Source organism: Hirundo rustica, chromosome 1 (genome assembly GCF_015227805.2).
Source record: "Hirundo rustica isolate bHirRus1 chromosome 1, bHirRus1.pri.v3, whole genome shotgun sequence".
Classification (NCBI taxonomy): Eukaryota; Metazoa; Chordata; class Aves; order Passeriformes; family Hirundinidae; genus Hirundo; species Hirundo rustica.
Window position 1 is genome coordinate 99,831,808 of NC_053450.1, and position 19,517 is coordinate 99,851,324.

Here is a 19,517-nt window from a genome sequence, read left to right on the forward strand (position 1 = left end):
ACTTTTCTTAAAAAAAACTACTGGTAATCTTGTTTTTAAGAAAAAACATACTGATGCTTTACCTCTACCCCAGAAAAAGTCCTTACCTGACTTCCACGGTTTAATACTGAAGCTGAAGTTTTTCCCTGTGCCATAAAATATCCAGCTTCAATGAGGTGGTTTAGAGGAAGTGAATGAAAAGAAAGGTCCCCCACTACATGCCAAATAAGGTTTTAGCAGAATTTTGTAGATACTGAAAACCTCCAAAGTATCCATTTATCTTTAGAATACCTACCAATAAGAACTAATCAAGAGCTGAGAGTTTCTACTGAATAAGTACACAACAAAAAGCAAAGAGTTAACAGCACAGACAACTATCTGTGATCACCGAAGTGTAGTTGTCGCTCATTTAATAAAGAGGCCAGAGTAGATCTGCTACTTACAAGGTATCTCAACAGGGAAGAAAACTTATTTTCTAAGTCGAGGAGACATCAGAGACAGAAAGCCTTAGTTTTGCATTGTCAAGATGGCTGTCCTTTGAAAACAGCCCTGGTCAAGCAGAGGTACTAACTCGGGATTGCAAAGGTCCTGAAACCTGCCTTGCTTTCAGAAATATTCCCAGAAGATTAGCAATTTCCAAGTGGAAAATACCTGCCACAAGTCCAAAAGAATGATTCCTCTCAGACCAAGGCTCCTGCTGGCCTCAAGAAAAGTTCAACACAGGAGCAGTACCACTTCAAACACTTCAGAATTGCCACTGCAGGTGCTACTGATGTCCTGCTTCTGACGTGCCTCCTTAAAGTGATGAAGTTCTTAATAGTATTTACTGTCTACGGGGAGTATGCTACAGACAAAAAACACACCATTGCAGAAAGTATCTTCTTCCTTGTCCAATTCCTCTGCTCCATGGCAGTACAGTCAAACAGTAGCAGACTACAAAAAAAATTCAAACTCACTCTTCCAAAGGCAGAAAGATACTTGTTAAGAAGATCATATTTTACTCTTCTACAGATTTTGCTCTGTTCTGTTAGCACCTCAGTATTCAAAAGAAAACACAAAACATCCAGTTTGTGTCAGTCAAGTGGCCATTTAATAAAATCCTTAGCCACATTCCTCACCCCCCTCCTCCCCCCAAAAAATTTCATTTGCACTTAAGCAGATGGCACAATTTGATGGCATACAACTTTAGTTTTTAAATCTGCACTCTAAATGCTAAGAGTATCAGGGGCTAGTATTTGACAAAATTACATAGGAGTCAGATGTGCCCATGCAAAAGAAGCAGATCTTTATATACAGTCCCTACTTTTTGTTATAATTTACATATTTTAAAAAATGTAAATTTATTTTCAAAACATATAAAGTTTAGGGAATACCCCAAATGTATCTTAAATAAAATGCTTTCTGGTTTCAAAGGTTGTTTCAACAATGAAGACTAAATCGCATCAGATAAAAGGCACTTGTGCTGTGTGATGTCTTAAGCAAAGTATATGTTAGTTTCATAATACAGGTCTTGAATTCATGCAGCTGTCTCTGAGCATCAAGCAATCATATAAAGCAGCCAAAAGAGATTGTGAGTAAACTTGATTCCACAGTTGTAAAAACATACAGCACTGTGCTCCATCTTTGAATCCTAGAATCAAACGCTACTGAAATCGGCTGTCATTCACATGGGAATTCAAACTACATTTCATTCTCTCATGAATTACAAAAAAGTATGTCACTTAATTATGAAACTAAACCACCAGTGAACAGCTCAGTGTTCAAATAGTGTGTGCCACTGAAAGTCTTGTATTTATAAACAAGCTAGGGACTAGTTATTCACGGAGCAGTGCATTGTATTTTCAATTTCCATTTCACTGTTGAGATAAAAGCGCAGTCCTATTTGCCTTCATCTTCTCCAGCCTTTTCATTAAATGGTTATTGGTCATCTCCATCTCTTCTATCTTATCCAGTGCTGTTCTTAACTATAAAATGAAAAAAAAAATTATGATCATTTTGGTTTATTTGGACTTTGTGCTGTTCTCAAGCTTGGTAAGAGGAATAAAAATATTATGTTTCACAAGAGTGCCACAGAAGTTAAGATACAATACTTTCATTATTGCAGGCAGATGAAACAGATGTAAACTGTTAAAAATAATTGTGAAGCAACTAAAACATAAGTGTATTAATTCCAAAAGAACTGGGTGCCTGCAACCTCCCATTACATGAAAGCAATTTACCTAGAACAAGGTGAAGTACTTTCCACCACTAATACTTGCATACAGATACATATTCCCATCACAGGTAGTAGGCATCACGCTTGTGATGCAGCAACTCTTAAGCAAGAATGATCAACTGCTCAGTTAAATACAGCTTCTTCCCAGAATCCTGTGAGGACCAAGTTGGAGAATTTCCAGGCTGTCACTTAACAAAGAGACCATTCATCTCTCTAGCAATTTTTGTAGAAGAATTACTTTAAAATGTTATCACATTTAGAAAAAAATGCCACTTAGATGCTTCCTTTCAAGAAAGCACAGCATTGAATCATAGTACTACTTCAATGTGCTAAATGTCTTCTAAGTGTCATATTGAAATTTGAAGGGCATATCAAAAACCAATTAAAAGCTGTAATCAAAGATTACAAGAAGACAGAGCATGGAGGCAAAAGACAAAGCAGCTCAAGACAGAAAGGAACATACAGCTGGAAAGGAAACCAAGTCAGTTACCTCTCGCTGAAGCTTCCTTTTTTCAGCTTTGAGTTCATCTTCTACTTTTTCTGCATTTTCTGCTGCATTTTTATACCTTGCAACCTGTCCCTCAAGTCGTCCAATCTGTAACCCAAACAAGACAAAAGGAACATACTCAGGTGTTCCACCTGGAGTTCACCTGCCACCAGCTGTTCTTCCAAGGACACAGCTGAAAGATATAGAAGGTTAAAGAACTAACCGGAGAGAGAAAGGTTTGAGTACAAAAAAATCAGAATTGGGAAACACATGGGATGAAAGTGGAAAGTTGAAAAGCAGAACATGTATGAAAAGGTGCAAAGTAGAAAAGAGACTGTGGACTGCTATCAGGACAATGATGAAAGAGGTCTTGAGCCCAAGCACAGAATTCAGTAGTAAGGGGGGGACTTGAGACAAATCCTGACTGCAACTGCAATTTAAAAACCCACTGGCTGGATTTTTCTATGTACAAGCTCCCTGCTATGCCTAAACCCACATGATAGGCGACTAGACTGAATCTGTGCAAATGAGAAAAGATAAGCATCTCTTATTTAAATTATAATCCTTTATTTAATTTTTAGGTAATAAACTGTAGTTAAGTTCCTAAAATACAAAAGTATGGCAGATTATAAAGAAGAACTGAGCTACTAGTTCAAGAAAATGAAATTATTTAACTTAATTACTTGTAAGAAAGTTGTAAATACTGTGGAAGGTACAAATTTACTCTCTAAAGTTGAGTTACATGTCTATGAAAACAACCACACTTTGTAAGTCAATAACATGGTTTGTAGCTCAGTATCTTGGTAGATTTTTCTCTCATTGTTAGGCTGTGCACGGGTATTTAATTACAGGAAATATGAAAAAAATGTGGTGTCATTCTATGCAAAACTATATATCAAACAGTAAATCAAACTACGAAATTTTTGTTGAAAAAAGTATTGCAGAAGTGTGCAGGGCAATAAGAAACTTGAAGAAAAACACTTACATTTTGTTCCAAAGTAGTTATATCTTGTTCAGCTTTTGAAAGCTTAAATTTGTATTCACTAATTTGTCTGTTGGCATCTCCTAGACAAAAAAATGACATGAATATGTTAGTCAAAGCAACTGTCTAAACTAGCAGTTTTCCTTTTAATTAAAATTTATTACAAAGACCATTTATTGAGAAGCCCATACCCAGGATTCATGAAGAGGTAAATGTTCTTTCAGCAATCTAAAAGAGTATGAAAAGGAAGTAATTTTCCTTTATTTAGAGATCACAACTACTGTCCTCTATAAAAGGTTGCATTAAGTTTCAGGTGCACCAATGAGATACACAGCTTTTAAAACACATGGTTAGCTCAGCAAACTAATTCCTTAGAGAACAGAATCAACATAATAACACACATTGCAAAATTTCAGACCACAATAAACATAATACCAGCAGCATTCAGCTTAGACATCTGTAATACTTGAAAAAGGAGCACAAGGCTTGAATCTGCCTCACCAAACTCTAAGGAGTTTGGGAAATTATTTTGGTGTTACATTTGAAACCCTCAAATTGCCAGTGCTTTGTTCACATTCATTAACACAAACATATTAGATGACAGTCTGTCAAACAAATATGTTTTCAGCTGAATAGCTTGCCTGAAATGAAAAGCATCTTAGTGCTTCTATGAAGCAACACTAAATATTATGTTAAATAAATTTTCATGTTTTGCTTCAGGACGACAGTCTTCTAGATTAGGTTTCTACATCAAAGAACAAAATCATCCCATAGAATATTTATTTTAAAAAAATCTCAGCTGAATCCTATTGTCTAAAAATTGTATCTAAGTAGTGGCACTTACTCTAGGCAAGATTATCAACTTAAAAATAACTTCCCAGATGTTGTTCTTCAACACAGAAAGAGGCAGACTTTTAACTATTCTGCAGTGAGAATTCCATTCAAGGACCATAGACTAGCAAAAACCTATATGCTCACTCACAATACTACTAGTTCACAACAAGGGGAGTTGGATGTCTTCTCTGCAAGAATAACTTTGTACCGTAACCATATACCTACTTTGCATTTCAATCAGCTGCAAGTCAGAGCCATTCTCCAAGCCTATTATATCTGGATTCATGCCATCATTTTTAGAGTATTTCTGTCGTTCTTCTTCCAACTGCATCTTCAGTTTTCTAACCTGAAAAAGGAAGTGTTTCTTTATGAAAAAGATACTCTGTGTATCTAAATGTTCATGGTAAAAAAGGCAGAGTAGTCCTGAGATGCCCCTGGTTGAGAAGGTTCTGTAAACAAGAAAAGCAGTGCCATGCAGGGCAGTCACTCCCTGAGGTCTGTGGCTGTAGGCCCACATCCCAACACTGGATGAGTATACACTCTGCATGTCAATGCACAACCCAAGCCGACCAGTCTGGTCAGCGCTGCAGGGGTATCTGCACAGTGCAGGAACACATAGTAACTAACACAGTTGACTTTTCAGAAGAGGGAGATGGCATTATGGATTTCTTTTACCATGTGTCTTTTCCATTCTAAAAACACACAAAGTTATTGAACACTATCCTAGTGAGTTTACAGACAATAATCCATAGCTTTTTTAGGGGATCCTTTTCTATCTACTCCAACTAGAAATAATTGTCCTAGGCAAGTCTGTAGCGCACATTAGTCTTTAATTGTTCCATTTCATGCTACAGCAGATGTCTTAGTTTTTCCAGTAGTCAAGGAACATAGATTTCTCAGCTATGTGCCCTGTGTATGGACATTATAAAAGACATAGGAGCTACTTTCTGGACACTGATAAAAATATTGTTCTACAGATTAGCAGTATGTGAGTTAACTTGCAAAACCTCCATTCATGATACAAATCAAATATATGATCAGTGATTTTTAAATTATATAGTGATAAAGATGTGCATACATATTTATATGTATTTAATACTATAATTTAATGGCATTTCAAACAAGTACCTATACTATACTAAGGTTCATTCACAGCAAATCCAAATATTGACAAACAGTGGTTTTAAATTTGCAATGTCTTCAACTAAAAGGGCAAAAGCTGTAGCATTCCTACAATTGCTCAATGGCTATATCTTTGTTGGAGTCCTTTTCTTCTCAAAACAGAGCTGTGTTTAAACACAATTACTTTAATAATGATAGTTTTCTCTCTGAGTTACCAAAATGATCAATGAAATAGTATTACTCAGCAATTCTGAAGAAAATGCCACTTGAACTTAAAGAGAGTGTAATTTTACTGACTTAGCTATTTCTGCATAAGACAAAAGAAAAGAAAGAGCTTTAAGGATGTGCACGAATAGTAAAGTAAGGAACAAGTTATATTTCAGCTAACCAGTTAGTGAAAATACATTTCTTTACCAACACCAAGATCAAAGTCCATGGATAAGGACACTAGTAAGAGGGAACTGTTAATTCCTGTTAGAGAGTGAGGCAAGAATTTGAGTATTTTATTTTGCTTTAGTATTTGTTTAAGCACCTTTGTGCTTAACATTCATTTATTACTTATATATAAATAGTCTGCAAAATGATACACAAAAGTCTACTTCTGAAATGAATAACTTATTTTACCTGGGACAGTAATTCCTCCTTTTCCCAGCCAGTTTTCGTAGCCTGATATCTAAAACCAAAGAACCCAAATTAAAAAATCAGAGAAATCTGTAACTAAGAATATGTCTTTCATAACTTTTTTGTTCCATTCCAAATGAAATGCTCATCAAAGCTAATAGCACTGGGACCATGAAACTTTGATATCTCACTAAAAACACAACAACCTTCAGTTAACAGCAGAAAAAAGGGAAAAATACTTAATTCACACTGTTTATTAGTATAAAAATTCTAAACCCAAGACCTTAGAGTTTAGTAAATCATTAAAGCAAATTAACAACTGATGATTTTTTTTTAATATGAGAACAGTTTTGTCCCAACATCTAGAACAGCCATTTCCAACAATGTTTCTTCTGATTGTGTATTCTTTTCCCTGTCTCATTTGAAGGTTGTTGACTCTTCAGGGAAGCCACTAAGCTTTCCCATGTGTTTAGAAAGTTTGCAAAAAGCGCTCCCAAATGACAAAAAAAGTACCTGGAAAAGGACCCACAAGGATTTCAGCAACATCTCTATTTAGTGAGAAGATCAATAATGGCTACAGAACAGTCTATCAAGCAACACTGCTAAGACTGGAGCAGCTTTCCTTAGAAATTATAACTTTGACAGAAATGAAGCATAATGACATCTGTATTTCCCTTTGAGGAAGCCACAGCAAAAATACGTATGAAGTCTAATTTCTGTCAGTGCAAAAATATGTAACTATTATTTATTACACAGAAGAAAAAACCAATTATATAGAGGTATTTTCTACATGTTTACAGTGTTTTACAGTGGATTGACCTTGCATATAATAACTTGCTCAACCTAAGCATAAAAGAAAGTTAAAGTAATCCCAAAATACCCAATTAGTGTCTTCGTTGTCCCTGTCATTTTTTGAATTTTTTTAAAACTTCTTTTTCTAATGAATGTGATGGAAAACTGCACTTGATGTTCTTTCATTGATTATGTATACTTCTAAAGAATTATTTTCATGAAACACAATGGAAAACAAATCCAAAAGATGACACTTGTAAGCAATATATTTTTCGTCTGTATTAAAAAAGGAACTGGACTGTATTAAAAAAGAGAACTATTCAGTTTCAAACATCTAAGCACATATTTCTTCTTACTCAAAAGATACACATTTTTTACTCAGAACAACAACAAAAAATTAAACTCAATCCTGGAAGTTGTGTAAGCATATATTCCAGAATCATCACAGGTGCTTGCATCTGCAACTGCAAGTCACACCCACTGAGAACAAGAGGAAACAAAGCCCTCAAAAGCTCTATAAAGCATGCTAGGATATTTTTACCTAGTGGTCCTTCTCCTGCAGATTCCAAGACCTGAGCAGCTTCCTGTGATACGACTGTTATTGTACCAACCACTGATTCATGGTTTACATCTCCGTTTGGGGTGCCATCTGGAATTATAACTAATCCATGTTTCTAAAAATGCAAAACAAAAAATAAACTAGTCGTACAGCTGAAGTGCTAAAATATAAACCAACAGATATTTTTTTAATGAGCTTTTCGAGTTCATTGAAACAGTTACAATGATATGGACCATTTATCCTACCCTAAGGTCAGGTTTTCAGACTGCACAAGAATAGTAACCATTCTTCTTCTTTTTTACTGACCTTGATTTCATGCCCCATTCCTGGATTTCTGTTACTGTAAAGTAACTACTACCAACATACCTCTCCTCTCTTCACTGTTTCCTTCAGATCAGCCAACTCCTCTCTGAGCTCATCTCGCTCATTCTTAATGCCGTCAAAGTAATCTTTCTGTCTTTCTAGGGCCTGGGCTCAGGCAGATAGCAAGAAAAAGAATGGTACAGAAAAAGCATATGACAGACAGCAGAAAGATTTTCTACAAGTAAATACAAAGAGCTCAATACAAATAAATTTAAAGCACTTTTTAAAATGTAGTAACATACATCTCTAATAACTGCCTTCTACAAGTTGCACATCTAACTTCATGCTGCATTTGTCATGACTTTTTTTTCAGATAAATCTTAGATTTTTTTGAGAGATTTTTTTTCAGTGAATTCTATTTTTTGGTAAATTTTGATAAACTAAATTGAGTACCAAAAGAATAAGTGATTCTTCTTTACACAGGCGTTCTGCAGCAAGAAATAAAATTTGCTGAAACTCAAGTGGCAAAGATCCTAAAACATTACATCTATTGAACTAATTTCTCTGCCTTTTATAAGGTACAGAAGTAGAAATCATCATAGAAGACCTCGAATGTATCCACTCACAAATACTAGTTTATTTACTAGTTGCTTAAGGGTTACAACACCATTTACTAAACCCAAAGCAATCAGTTTTAGAGAGGAAAAAAAAAAGCAGCAAACACTAGTAGCACTATTTTAGCACAAAAAAGTATGGCATCTAGAAGTGTTACAATAAGGGTGTAGATAGGGTTGCCTACCTTTGTTAGAGAGGTTACCCAGCAGTTAAGTCAGATACTTTTACTTGACTGGGCAGCATTCAATACTGTGTGCATTAAAAATAATCCTCACCATACAACAAGTGTAGAAGTATACACACATTTTTGCCAAGAAAATGATCCAACTAAACCTTGTGGCAATGCATGAATGTGTAGGAACGGACTAATATGAAGAAAGAAATGAGGTGTATATATTTGTACTGTACTTGCCCCATGTAACTGCAGTATGCCTGAATTTTAATAATCATCTAGAATCTGTATACTAGAACAATATTTTAAAGCATTAATCAGTTTTAACAGAAATTTTGACAAGTGCTGTCACACTTGATTTATTAGTATGTAAATGTAATATTTAAAATAAAGGCCATTCAACATGTGTCAACACATTAGCTGACATCTTAATTTAAAAAAATGTAAGATGTCCTGTTATTTCCTAGCAAACACTAGGTCTCTACATTATAAATTGCATGAAGAACCTTAATCACTACCTAATTTTGTTGCTCTACTTAAAAGACATACATCTATTTTAATTTTTGAAGAAATGTGGCAGAGATGGAAGGGGAAGTAAGCCCACCACTTGAGAGAATGGACACAGTGGCCCAGAATCACAGACACAGATTGTGTGTACTTGACAATGTACTGTGATGCTGCTGACCTTCCCCAAACATATTTTCTATCCTCACCCCCAACTAACACAAGTGTTGGAAATCAGAAAATTCTGTTGGGGAAGGAGATGAACTGATACAACTATGTATTTCTACCTATGTAGATCTAAGTAATCATCATTCAAAACCCGTAAAAAATAATAATGTTTGTACGCTCACGGTTTAATTTAATATGGCATGGATTTTGCACTAAAATCCTTTGCAATTCTTCTATTGGGACAGGAAACAGAAATCAGGACAACAAAGTTCTGCAGACAGGTTTTACCATACTGATATGAACAAAACATGATCATATGCCAGAAAGCACAGACATTTGAGGTCCTATTTTCTAATATTCCAAAAGCCTTCATGACATTTTTACCAAACTCAGAACTGTCGTCACTAATTGAAAATTTGGAGCCACTAAACAGTAGAGTAACTGTGTATTTCAGGAATATAACCTAAAGCTGTAACTCAATGTCCTCAAACTGATCTAAATTTAAATATAAAACCACAAATTCCAAACACTCTAGAAACAGGACCAACATAAGAAGGCAGGTATAAAACAAATTTATGCTATTTTTGTTCTGTTTGCCTCCCTTTCTTTCTCTGAAACAGCTAGAATCTTGTATATACTGTAAAATAAGGTTAGAATCTTAGTTATAAAATTCATTGTGAAGCTTTGCAGACTTCTAAAGCTGGAATAGAGTAAAAAATCAGCAAAGCTACTCAGTGGGAGGGAGAAAGACTCAAAAAACTGTGAGCTAAGAAAAGTATGTAAATATTCATAGATATGAGAAAGAAAAGAGCAAGCATTTTTATGTTTCTTAGCTAAGAGAATTCAATTCTGAGAGCTAACTAGAAAAATAACCATTCTAGTGTTTACAAACAATATAAACTGGGCAGGGCAATTTTGGCCAAAGAAAAATATATCTATCTTCTTGTTATTCTGGGATGTAGCTATATTTGAATATGGGATATGCTTATACTAACTCTGGCAATGTATTTGAAAGAGCACAAAAATATCACACAAATTGAGACCAATATATAAATGTGAGAAATAAATATGGAAAGAATAGGATAAATTAAAGATAAAAAGCTTTCAGAAGAATGTTCAGAAAACTTTAGAATGTTGACATTTTTTTGTGATGGAAGAGAAGACTGAAGCATGAAAAAAAAATGCAAGACAGCATAGTTTTTGAACTGGGCACCATCAATTAAAAGGCAACTTTTTAAGGTGACTTGAACTCCAGCAAATAAAACGATTTTCAAAGAAATCTACATATATTGAAATATGGTGTAAATTCAGGTAGAGAGAAATGACCCTTGAGCTGTTAAGAGGCAGATAATTCCTTTTTTAAAAACTTTCCAGTTAACTCCCTATTGCCACCAAGTAATCTACTTGTGTCCCAGAAAAGCCACAAGTTCAGAGCCATGTAGTGATCACTGAAGATCAGCCTGACTCAGTTCTATGACTTCTGTGCTGCCCAGGGGCAAACCGTTGGACAAACCCTGCCTGACCTACATCAGCTGCATGGGTATCAGCACAGTTCTTCCTGTACACCTTTCTTCCTATACAGCAACCTTACGGATGCACCTCAAAGGTCACCTACAACCATTGTTTCAATAATGACCTCTCAATACCCAAAGTATTTAATGTGCCATATCACAATTGGTTGGTTGTTAATAGCTTGGTTCAACGTTGCGTCTAAGCTAACCAATCCTGCAAGGATCCGAAGTGCAATACAGGAATGTGCAAGTTGGTTGCAAAAGTCAATTCAAGATCACCTTTTACCATTATGCATGCCATCAGAAATTTTGCAAAAAAATTGTAAAATTGTATGTGTAACAGTTCATGTGTACAGATTTAATTAATACTATTTATCATTATGCAAGCAAAGTCTGGCTCATTTTCTGAAGAAGAGAAAGACTGCAAAACATTTAATTCATTTAAGTTGGGAGTGGCCTTAATTTCTTTGGAGTACACAGCATTCCTTAGGGCGTAGAGGGCATCCATCTGCTTCTAAGTTAAAAAAATACCTTTCCTCCCATATTTGACTCATACCCCTATTTTTTTATCTTTCCAATTAATTGTCTCCTGGAGATCAAACACTTCTTTGGTTATGGAGTCTATATTCTCCTGCATACGTTGATTCGCCTGTGGTAAATAGGATGAGGGAAGAATAAAAGAGGAAAGAGAAGTAAGGAAATGTAAAAAAAAATCCCAAACATTAACATAGATAAAGGAAACTAAGTAATAAAAGTCAACCAAAGAGTTTATGAGCTTGAAGTTACAGAAACAGTGTGCAGTTTAATGTAATATATTTCTCATTAATTCATGCAAGAGAATGGTATTTAATTCTATTCAATGCTGTTGGGAAAATATTATGCAGCTAGAGTTACTTTCTTTTAGTGACTGTTCCCGCTACAGTCTGTGGATAGAAACAATTATCCTGCTGTAGTTTCCAGATCCCTTCAAGTCCCCTTTGGAAGTGAATATTAATGGTAACAGTTGGTTTTATTAATGTTTTACCAAAATAAAATAATCTTCTTGAAAGTATAAAGAAGGGAGTTTGAATCAAATATCCAGGAAGCAGAAGACAACTAACAACTGTTTTCTGATGCTATACGTATACATATCAAGTGTAATTCTACTTTTTTAGCTGACTATCACTGCATTTTGCTGCTTGCCCTGGAAACATAATTAAATGCTTAGCTATGAAGATGACGTAAGAATTTTAAGGGCCAGAGACAATTTTTTCCCCTCTTAAGGAGTGAACTTGATTTTACATCTGGGAACAGAAGACAATGTCTTTCTGCAAAAAGCTACCTGACTTCAGCTAGACTTCCTGTTAGTGTTAATAGATGGGGAAAGACATAAATAAGTGGTAAATACGGGTCAAAACTTCAAAGGGACTGGATGTACCTGTGACTATTTGACACATGCTACATTCTACCAAAGCAAACATTCCAGACAAATCTACTGTATATTCTTAGTTCATATACTTAAATCCCAACAAGAACATGCAAAGTTGTTCTTCAATTCTCAGTGAAGACAAAGATAACTTAGAGCAGGCAACAGAACAACAAAGAATTTTCAGAGTGTTTTGCTTGTCATCATTTATTTAACTCAAAATGCTGATACTTAGGATAATTTTAATCCTTTTATTCTGCTAGTGAATCGTATCAACTCCAGTTCATGAAGCATAATACTTCCAAAACAGAACTGGGACTTTTCAGAAACCATTTGGAGTTACAGTATTTCCACCTAGGGAGCACAAGAATATAGTGAAGAAATAAGGCATCAATTAACTATTAGACAGCTTTTGGAAATTACAGTGGAGACTTTGGCCTATACACTGAATCAATTTTTACTGCAATGAAGAGACAGTGGGAAAATTATGTAATAATTGAACTACAACTTCCAACTAAAATCTTTGGGAAATGGACACCCACATACTGCTTGACAATATATGTTTGTTTATTTATTTATTTCTTTATTTGAGGATAATTTTAAAATGAAGACTGATAATAGCTCTGGGATTTCAGTATGGGTAGGATTGTTTCCTGAAACAAAATGGAAAAGGGGAAAAACAACAAGGTGAGAGGGGAAGAGAATGCACCGTATACCCAGCAACATGGTTGTGACCCAATAACATGCTGATCAGCGTTGCAGCATATTTTGGCTTGACTGGTAAGCAAACAATATTCAGTATGACAAACTTTAATTGTTGATACTCACAAAAATCTGAAATAACTGAAATGGAAACTTTTGGCAAAGGCAAAGAATAACATTTGGTAGTATCCATGCATCAGAACTTTTTGCTATGGAAAATTATTTTGGCCACACAAATATTAGTTCTGCCCTCGCAACAAAGAAAAGATATAAGGAACATTCATTGGAGAACCACAATTCTCAAAAGAATTAAAGATTTTGCAAGATATTATACATTTGAAGACCTTGCAGAGACATTTTCAGCTTCATAAATTTAGGAGGCTCAGTAGCTTAAATTCTACCCAGTAAAACAAGATAAATTATTTCTTTAAAATGAAAGATAGTATTTAATCCTGTATTGTGTATGATTCCCATTCAAATCTTACACCATATATATCTGCACAGGTTCTATCATGCACTCACATGAACATACCTCTATCAATTCATCTCTCTGTTGAAGGCCCTCTTTAAGTTGATCCAGCCTATGCTGCAGAACACTGCAGTTGTGTTTCTGTCTTTCCAATTCCTGTATTAAATAAATCAATAGTTTCTATTTATTTTGAGTTATGTAAGAAATTAATGCAAGGATGTGAGAAATTATACATACCAAGCAGTTAAAAAACCCCCACTGAATCACTGGTTTAACTAAGTTGTCCAGATACTTACTACACAGAAAATTTAGTAAACTGTAGAGAGAAAAAATGCCATAAAGACTTAAGCCAAATACTAACAGGTAAAGCTATTCTGAATGTTTTCAACTGTTCTTACTAAGTAGTCCAGATTTCTGTACTTTATAATTAGAAAATAAAATACCTTTGACTTCTCTTCATTCTCCCTACAGAACTCTGCTATTTGTTCTTCTTTCTCCTCAATAACATCCTTTAAAGTATCTACTTGGTAAATCAAGTTGTTTTTCTCATTGTCTAGTTGAGCATTGGAAACCATAGCTTTCTTGTACTTCTCTTCAACTTCAGCTAGTGAATCCTACAGATAGCAGAAAAATTTACATTAGTCCTTTTTGATGCATTGTTATAATGTTACCACCATAAAGTTAAAGTATGAGGTGTTAGACATTAAAATTATGCAAGCATTTTTGTTTCTGAAATATATTCTTTAGAGATACCAAGTAAAAGTTTAGTCCCATTATTCAACTTAGGAAATCCACAACAATGAAAAGTTATCATTTCAAAAGCATGAAAAATACAAGATACACTTGCATTTTCTACTCTGCCACATTCACAGCAACTCACAGGGATACAGTAGTAATACCACAGCTTCATATTCTAGTGAATACCATATATCTAGTAGTAATATGACTGTTCTCAAGGCATTAATAAGAAAACAGTTCAGAATGAGGCAACAAATTGAACAGAGAGAACATGGACAATTAAATCGGTAAAAGAGATCACAAAAGTAACTCCAAAAGTAGCTTTAACTTAATGCTCATTATTTAAGTAGTACCCTATGACCTTAGTTTCAAAATGTTAGGATAGCCACATTGTTCCAGTAATAAGGATTCACATTTTAAACAGATATTTAATCTTTTATTTATTTACTAAGTTTTTCTTAAAAAAGCATGTAAAGATTCACATACCTGATTCTCTACCTAAAGGTGTACATGCCTTGCTATATAGCCTCTTACACAAATCTCCCTCATTTTATCCTGGTTTTAGTTATATTTGGGGTTTTTTTGTCAGAGCTGTACAAATGTCAACCATTTGAATACTACATTTAGAACAACTATCAATCCAGGCACTTTTAAGTATGCCATTCTTTCAATATGCATTATATAGGGGGTTGGGACTACATGATCTTTAAGGTCCATTCCAACCTCTTAACATTCTATGATTTAAAAATAATAAAAATTGATTTTCAGAGTCCTGATTTAGAATTGAAAAAGCACTGTTAAGCCAATCCCTGGACAAAGTAGAGATCCATGCCCTACAACAAATCTCCTTGTACCTCATGGAATCTGTTCCTTGAAGACAAAGTAGCATTATCTCCATTTTTAATTATTTTTATTATGACAGTAGAAGCACTAGCACAGGAAGAGCATGAAGCTTCGGTTTCCAGAAAAGCGAACACTAAAACTAAGATATTAAGAGAGAAGGTGGCAACAATCTAAGTTTTCTAAGAAAATACTAAAGAGTGCTGTTACACAGTAAAATTATGCAATCAGTTTTGCTTCGGAACTATAGTTATGTCTTCTCTAGAAATACCAAGTCACAGTTCAATATTCCGCTATAAGAAAGTAAAAAAAATCCTTATCCCCAAACACTATTCCATGTTGTAAATCCCCAGTTTGGGAAAGCTCTCCTTAGGAATATGTATTTTACCTTCTATAATTTTATCACAATCACATTTATTTACACATTGCTATTCCATTCACTGAATTCTGTAATTTTCTCTGGAGAAATACAGTTTTTTGAAACCCCAGAAAAAATAATTACAGATCAGAAGAGACAAAACCCTGTATGTTGTGAAAATATAAGATGAGTAACATTATCATCTAGGAAGTAGTAGCAAACAGCAATGATGACTCAGGATAAGGAAAAAGAAAAAAAAAAGAAAGAAAAACATAAGTGTAGGCAAGTAATTCTGAGATTAAAACCAGAGAAAACATTTCTTTTTGTGAAGCTGTAAATACAAACAAATCTGTAAAGATTGGCAAAACAAAATGCTAGAGACACCAAACCTAAAGACTTACAAGGAATAATCCAGTTCAGAATAAAATAAAGGAAAATATTAGGTTTATATGAATGATATAGTAATTTCACAGGGAGATAGGAACTTTTAAAAACAACAAACAACCCCCCAAACTGGCAACTAGGGAAGAAGTCCAATCTGATTATTTCTGTGAATATTGGTGACTGAAATCATGGAGTAATTTAATTCAGCAGAGATCTCCGAATGCCATCTGGTCCAATTTCCTAATTAAAGAGGATCAACTAGGATCAGGCTGCTTACAGATCATCTCCATTTTAAGTATCTCCAGCAATTTAGACTGCAGATGGTCAAACTTTCTGGATGACCTGCACCAGTGTTTGCTTTCCTTGTGAAAACTCTTTTTTTCTTGAGTTCTAATTGGAGTATCTGCTCTTACAATTCGACTTTTGGCTGTTGCATATTTCTCTCGCAAAGAAGTCTGCCCTCTACTCACCACAGCCTCCTACAAGACACAGTGAAAAGAGCAACAACATTGCCAAACACTACTCCAAGACATATCAAAGCCCGTTGTACCAGCCTCTTACTGTATGCCATGTGTTCCAGGACTCCAGTCTTAAAAGACAAGACTAGATTGGATGTTAAACATTGAATTAAAATGTCATTAATCAAAAAAACAATGGCAGGGGAGGATGAATCTGCAGTTACAAAGGAGGAATATATGGATTTGGATACCAAAGAGTGAAAACTGCTTCTGAGAGAGAAGCTAAGTTATGTCTAAGTCTCTATTGGGTTAAAAAAACTGGAACATTGTAAAGACTTCTTTGCAACTCTTCAAGTATTACAGATGTTCCCCATTGTTCAAGAATTCCATGCAGTTTCATGAAGTCTTCCATTCTGATTTGAAATAATTTCTGAAACACTAGAAGGAGGCTGTAGGATTTTTAAGGATAAAGCAGTGGGAATGGGATGGAATAACAAATACATAAGGCTCTGCGTATAACCTAAAGCTATGAAGAAATACCACCCACAACTTTATCAGTAAAGTCAAAGTGCTGTAAAAATTAGCTTTCCCGGCTAGAACAAGATTATTCAAGCCAACAGACATTAAGAGAGTGCACTGTTAACAGCATAAAAGAAAAAATTTGAGGTAAGAAACAGAATTCCCTTCCACTTGATGCAAAGAAATATATGAAATATATAAAACATATAAAGATGCAACAAAACTGAATCAAACTGAGACAGAGAAATATTTGAAGATCTAACTAAAACCAGAACTAACCACATTAGAGTTTATCCGGCTACCAGTATAAAATTTATCCTGCTACCCAGTATATTTGTTGCCAGGTAAACCCCACACTTTTAGCAGCATAATGACAACCAGAGAGCTCAGAAGGTAGCATGATTACAAATCTCCATTAGTCCACCACAGGAAAAAACCCAAACAACCAAATAAAATCCCCAACATTTAAACGTAGTGTAAATGCAGGTATCCTGGCAACTCTTCTATAACATACACAAGACAAAACTGATCAAGTACAAGTTGCAGAAAAGGCAGTACTTTCCTAATTTAAAAAAAAAAAAAAAAAAAAAAAAAAGTTTCCCAAAAGAATCTCTATGGAATGTGAACTAACTTAGGGACATAGTATTAGCAATAACATAAAATGCAGTTCAATTCTGAAAGCTGAGCATAGATGAAGATGTTACTATTGCACACTGTGCTCTTTGGTAACTGTAATGTATTATAATAAAAAATAATCCATTAGCCATGAGTCAGAATAGTAATCATGAGACGCTTGCAAGCACAAAAAGATGTGAGCGTTAGACTCACTCTGAAAACATGAAGCAGTCCTCAAACTACACTCAATCTATGTCTCATGTGTCTATGTCTAATAATCTTATCATCTACTATTCTTTGAAGTCCTTTTAATATTCATATGGCAATATAACCAAAATGTACTCCATCTGAACATATTGCTATCAGGTTTAAAATTACTTTTAAAGGAGGAAATAATTTCAATATTTCAAAGAGGAAATATTTTTTGCTACACTAAACAGCTCATATTACATATTCCCCTTACTATATCATCTTATATATTGTTAAATTGAAGAAATTCAAGGAAGCGGATAAATACATCACTGTTACATGCTCTAAAATACAAGAAGCATTCATTTAGTTCAGTCTCTATATGGATATAAAACATGGAAAATTCTCTTTACTTTTACATGAAACCGTTCACAATTAGTCAATAGAAAAGAGAACAGAAAAAATATCCTGGAAAATATTCATAAGCCCCATAATTTGTAGAATTCTGACTCCCTTCAATACAAAACAGTGAAAAGTATGATTATTTTAAATTTAGTGCACCGTTAATTGTATGAAAATGTATTAAAGAAAGATATACATATTAGCTTACACAAGTCGAAATACAGACAAATCTGTGTAACTAACTACCTAGTAGAGTTAGTTCAGAGTGCTGCTGCAGTGCAAACTGCAGATTGTACCCTCGTCAGGGTGAAATGGCTGGAGTTTCCAGCAAGAGCAGTGATCTGGCACTGACCCTTTGCACAAAAAGGGGCATGGGGACCTGTAGCACCAGCCAGAAAACCAGCCACTCAGAGATACGACCAGAGCCAATGGCTCAGCAGAGAAACCCCAGACCCACAGTGTGCATGGACTGCGGATACAAAAGCCCACGGATTGCTTGATTCAGCGCTCCTCCTTGGCAGCATCCAGCTTGATCTCAAGCTAGTTTTGTGCGACTGCCATGATTAAAGTACTTCAAGAAATCAGACATCTGAGACTGTTACGGGAAACCTGTGGCCGAGCCTGTAAGGAAACCCTGACTGACAGTGTGAGAATGGTGTGCGTAGCCAGTCTAGTGCAGCACCCATTGATGCACTTGGTGACTCACTGGGGGGTTTTGCTCCCAGCACTGAAAATCTGAGGTGGTGAGAATGTGACTACCACAGTGGATGCTGGATTGCCAGACAGGAAAGCTTCCTTAGCACTCATTAGCCTAATGCTGACAAAACCAATCTGTGATTTAGAGAAAATAATGGGAAGATAAACCAGCATAAATGATAAAAAAAAAAAAAAAAGCAAAGAATTAAAACAAAATTAGTTTTCTCCTGCAAGCAATATGCCTGCCCAAATTAATTACAGCACATCTTTCAAAATTATTGTTTTGGTTTTGCTTTATAATATGAAATCTTTGCTGAAACTTGGAAGACTAATTCTTAAGTTCTTTGCCATAATTATCTCTGATTTCTTTGTTCCTCATTTGATATCTAGTAATTAATTTGAATATCCATTTATTTGCTAACAAACCTCTAAAAATATAAACTGAACACCTCATTATCTTATCAGGAAACACCTATATATGTAAAAACATCAAAGTTTAATACTCTTCTAACAGTAATGAAATAATAAACATGCAATCTCATGTATATTATAAGATGATGCTCTTCATGCATCAAAAGTTAGATACATGCTTTAAAGAAATTTGAAAATTTGTTAGTGAAGCCACTATACGTTAGTGAAACTGATGATAACTCTATTATGCTAAAACATCCATTCAGAATGCATGCTTGGGAGAAGCCCTGATACCTTTAATTCTTTAAGTCCCTGCATGTATCTCCATTCTACATCATGTATCTGGTCCTTAAGATCATAGATATCCTGCAGGACATAGGAATGAGCCATTGCATAAGAAGTATGAGGAAATAATTTAAAGTTGAAAAAGCATTAAAAAGTTTACATGCACTTCTGTCAAATGACAA

General features: G+C 34.8%; 1 protein-coding gene across 1 annotated transcript in view; it reads right to left on the reverse strand.

Moving 5' to 3' along the window:
• Positions 1–1,046: 1,046 nt before the first annotated feature.
• The window catches only part of LOC120749039 (leucine-rich repeat flightless-interacting protein 2-like), a 58,522-nt gene continuing 40,051 nt past the window's right edge, over positions 1,047–19,517 (reverse strand). The window contains 12 exon segments of the mRNA XM_040056130.1: positions 1,047–1,943; positions 2,685–2,789; positions 3,667–3,746; positions 4,723–4,843; positions 6,244–6,266; positions 6,269–6,292; positions 7,574–7,706; positions 7,958–8,059; positions 11,421–11,513; positions 13,504–13,596; positions 13,884–14,054; positions 19,345–19,416. Coding sequence (XP_039912064.1) covers positions 1,833–1,943; positions 2,685–2,789; positions 3,667–3,746; positions 4,723–4,843; positions 6,244–6,266; positions 6,269–6,292; positions 7,574–7,706; positions 7,958–8,059; positions 11,421–11,513; positions 13,504–13,596; positions 13,884–14,054; positions 19,345–19,416 — 1,128 coding nt within the window. The 3' untranslated portion in view covers positions 1,047–1,832.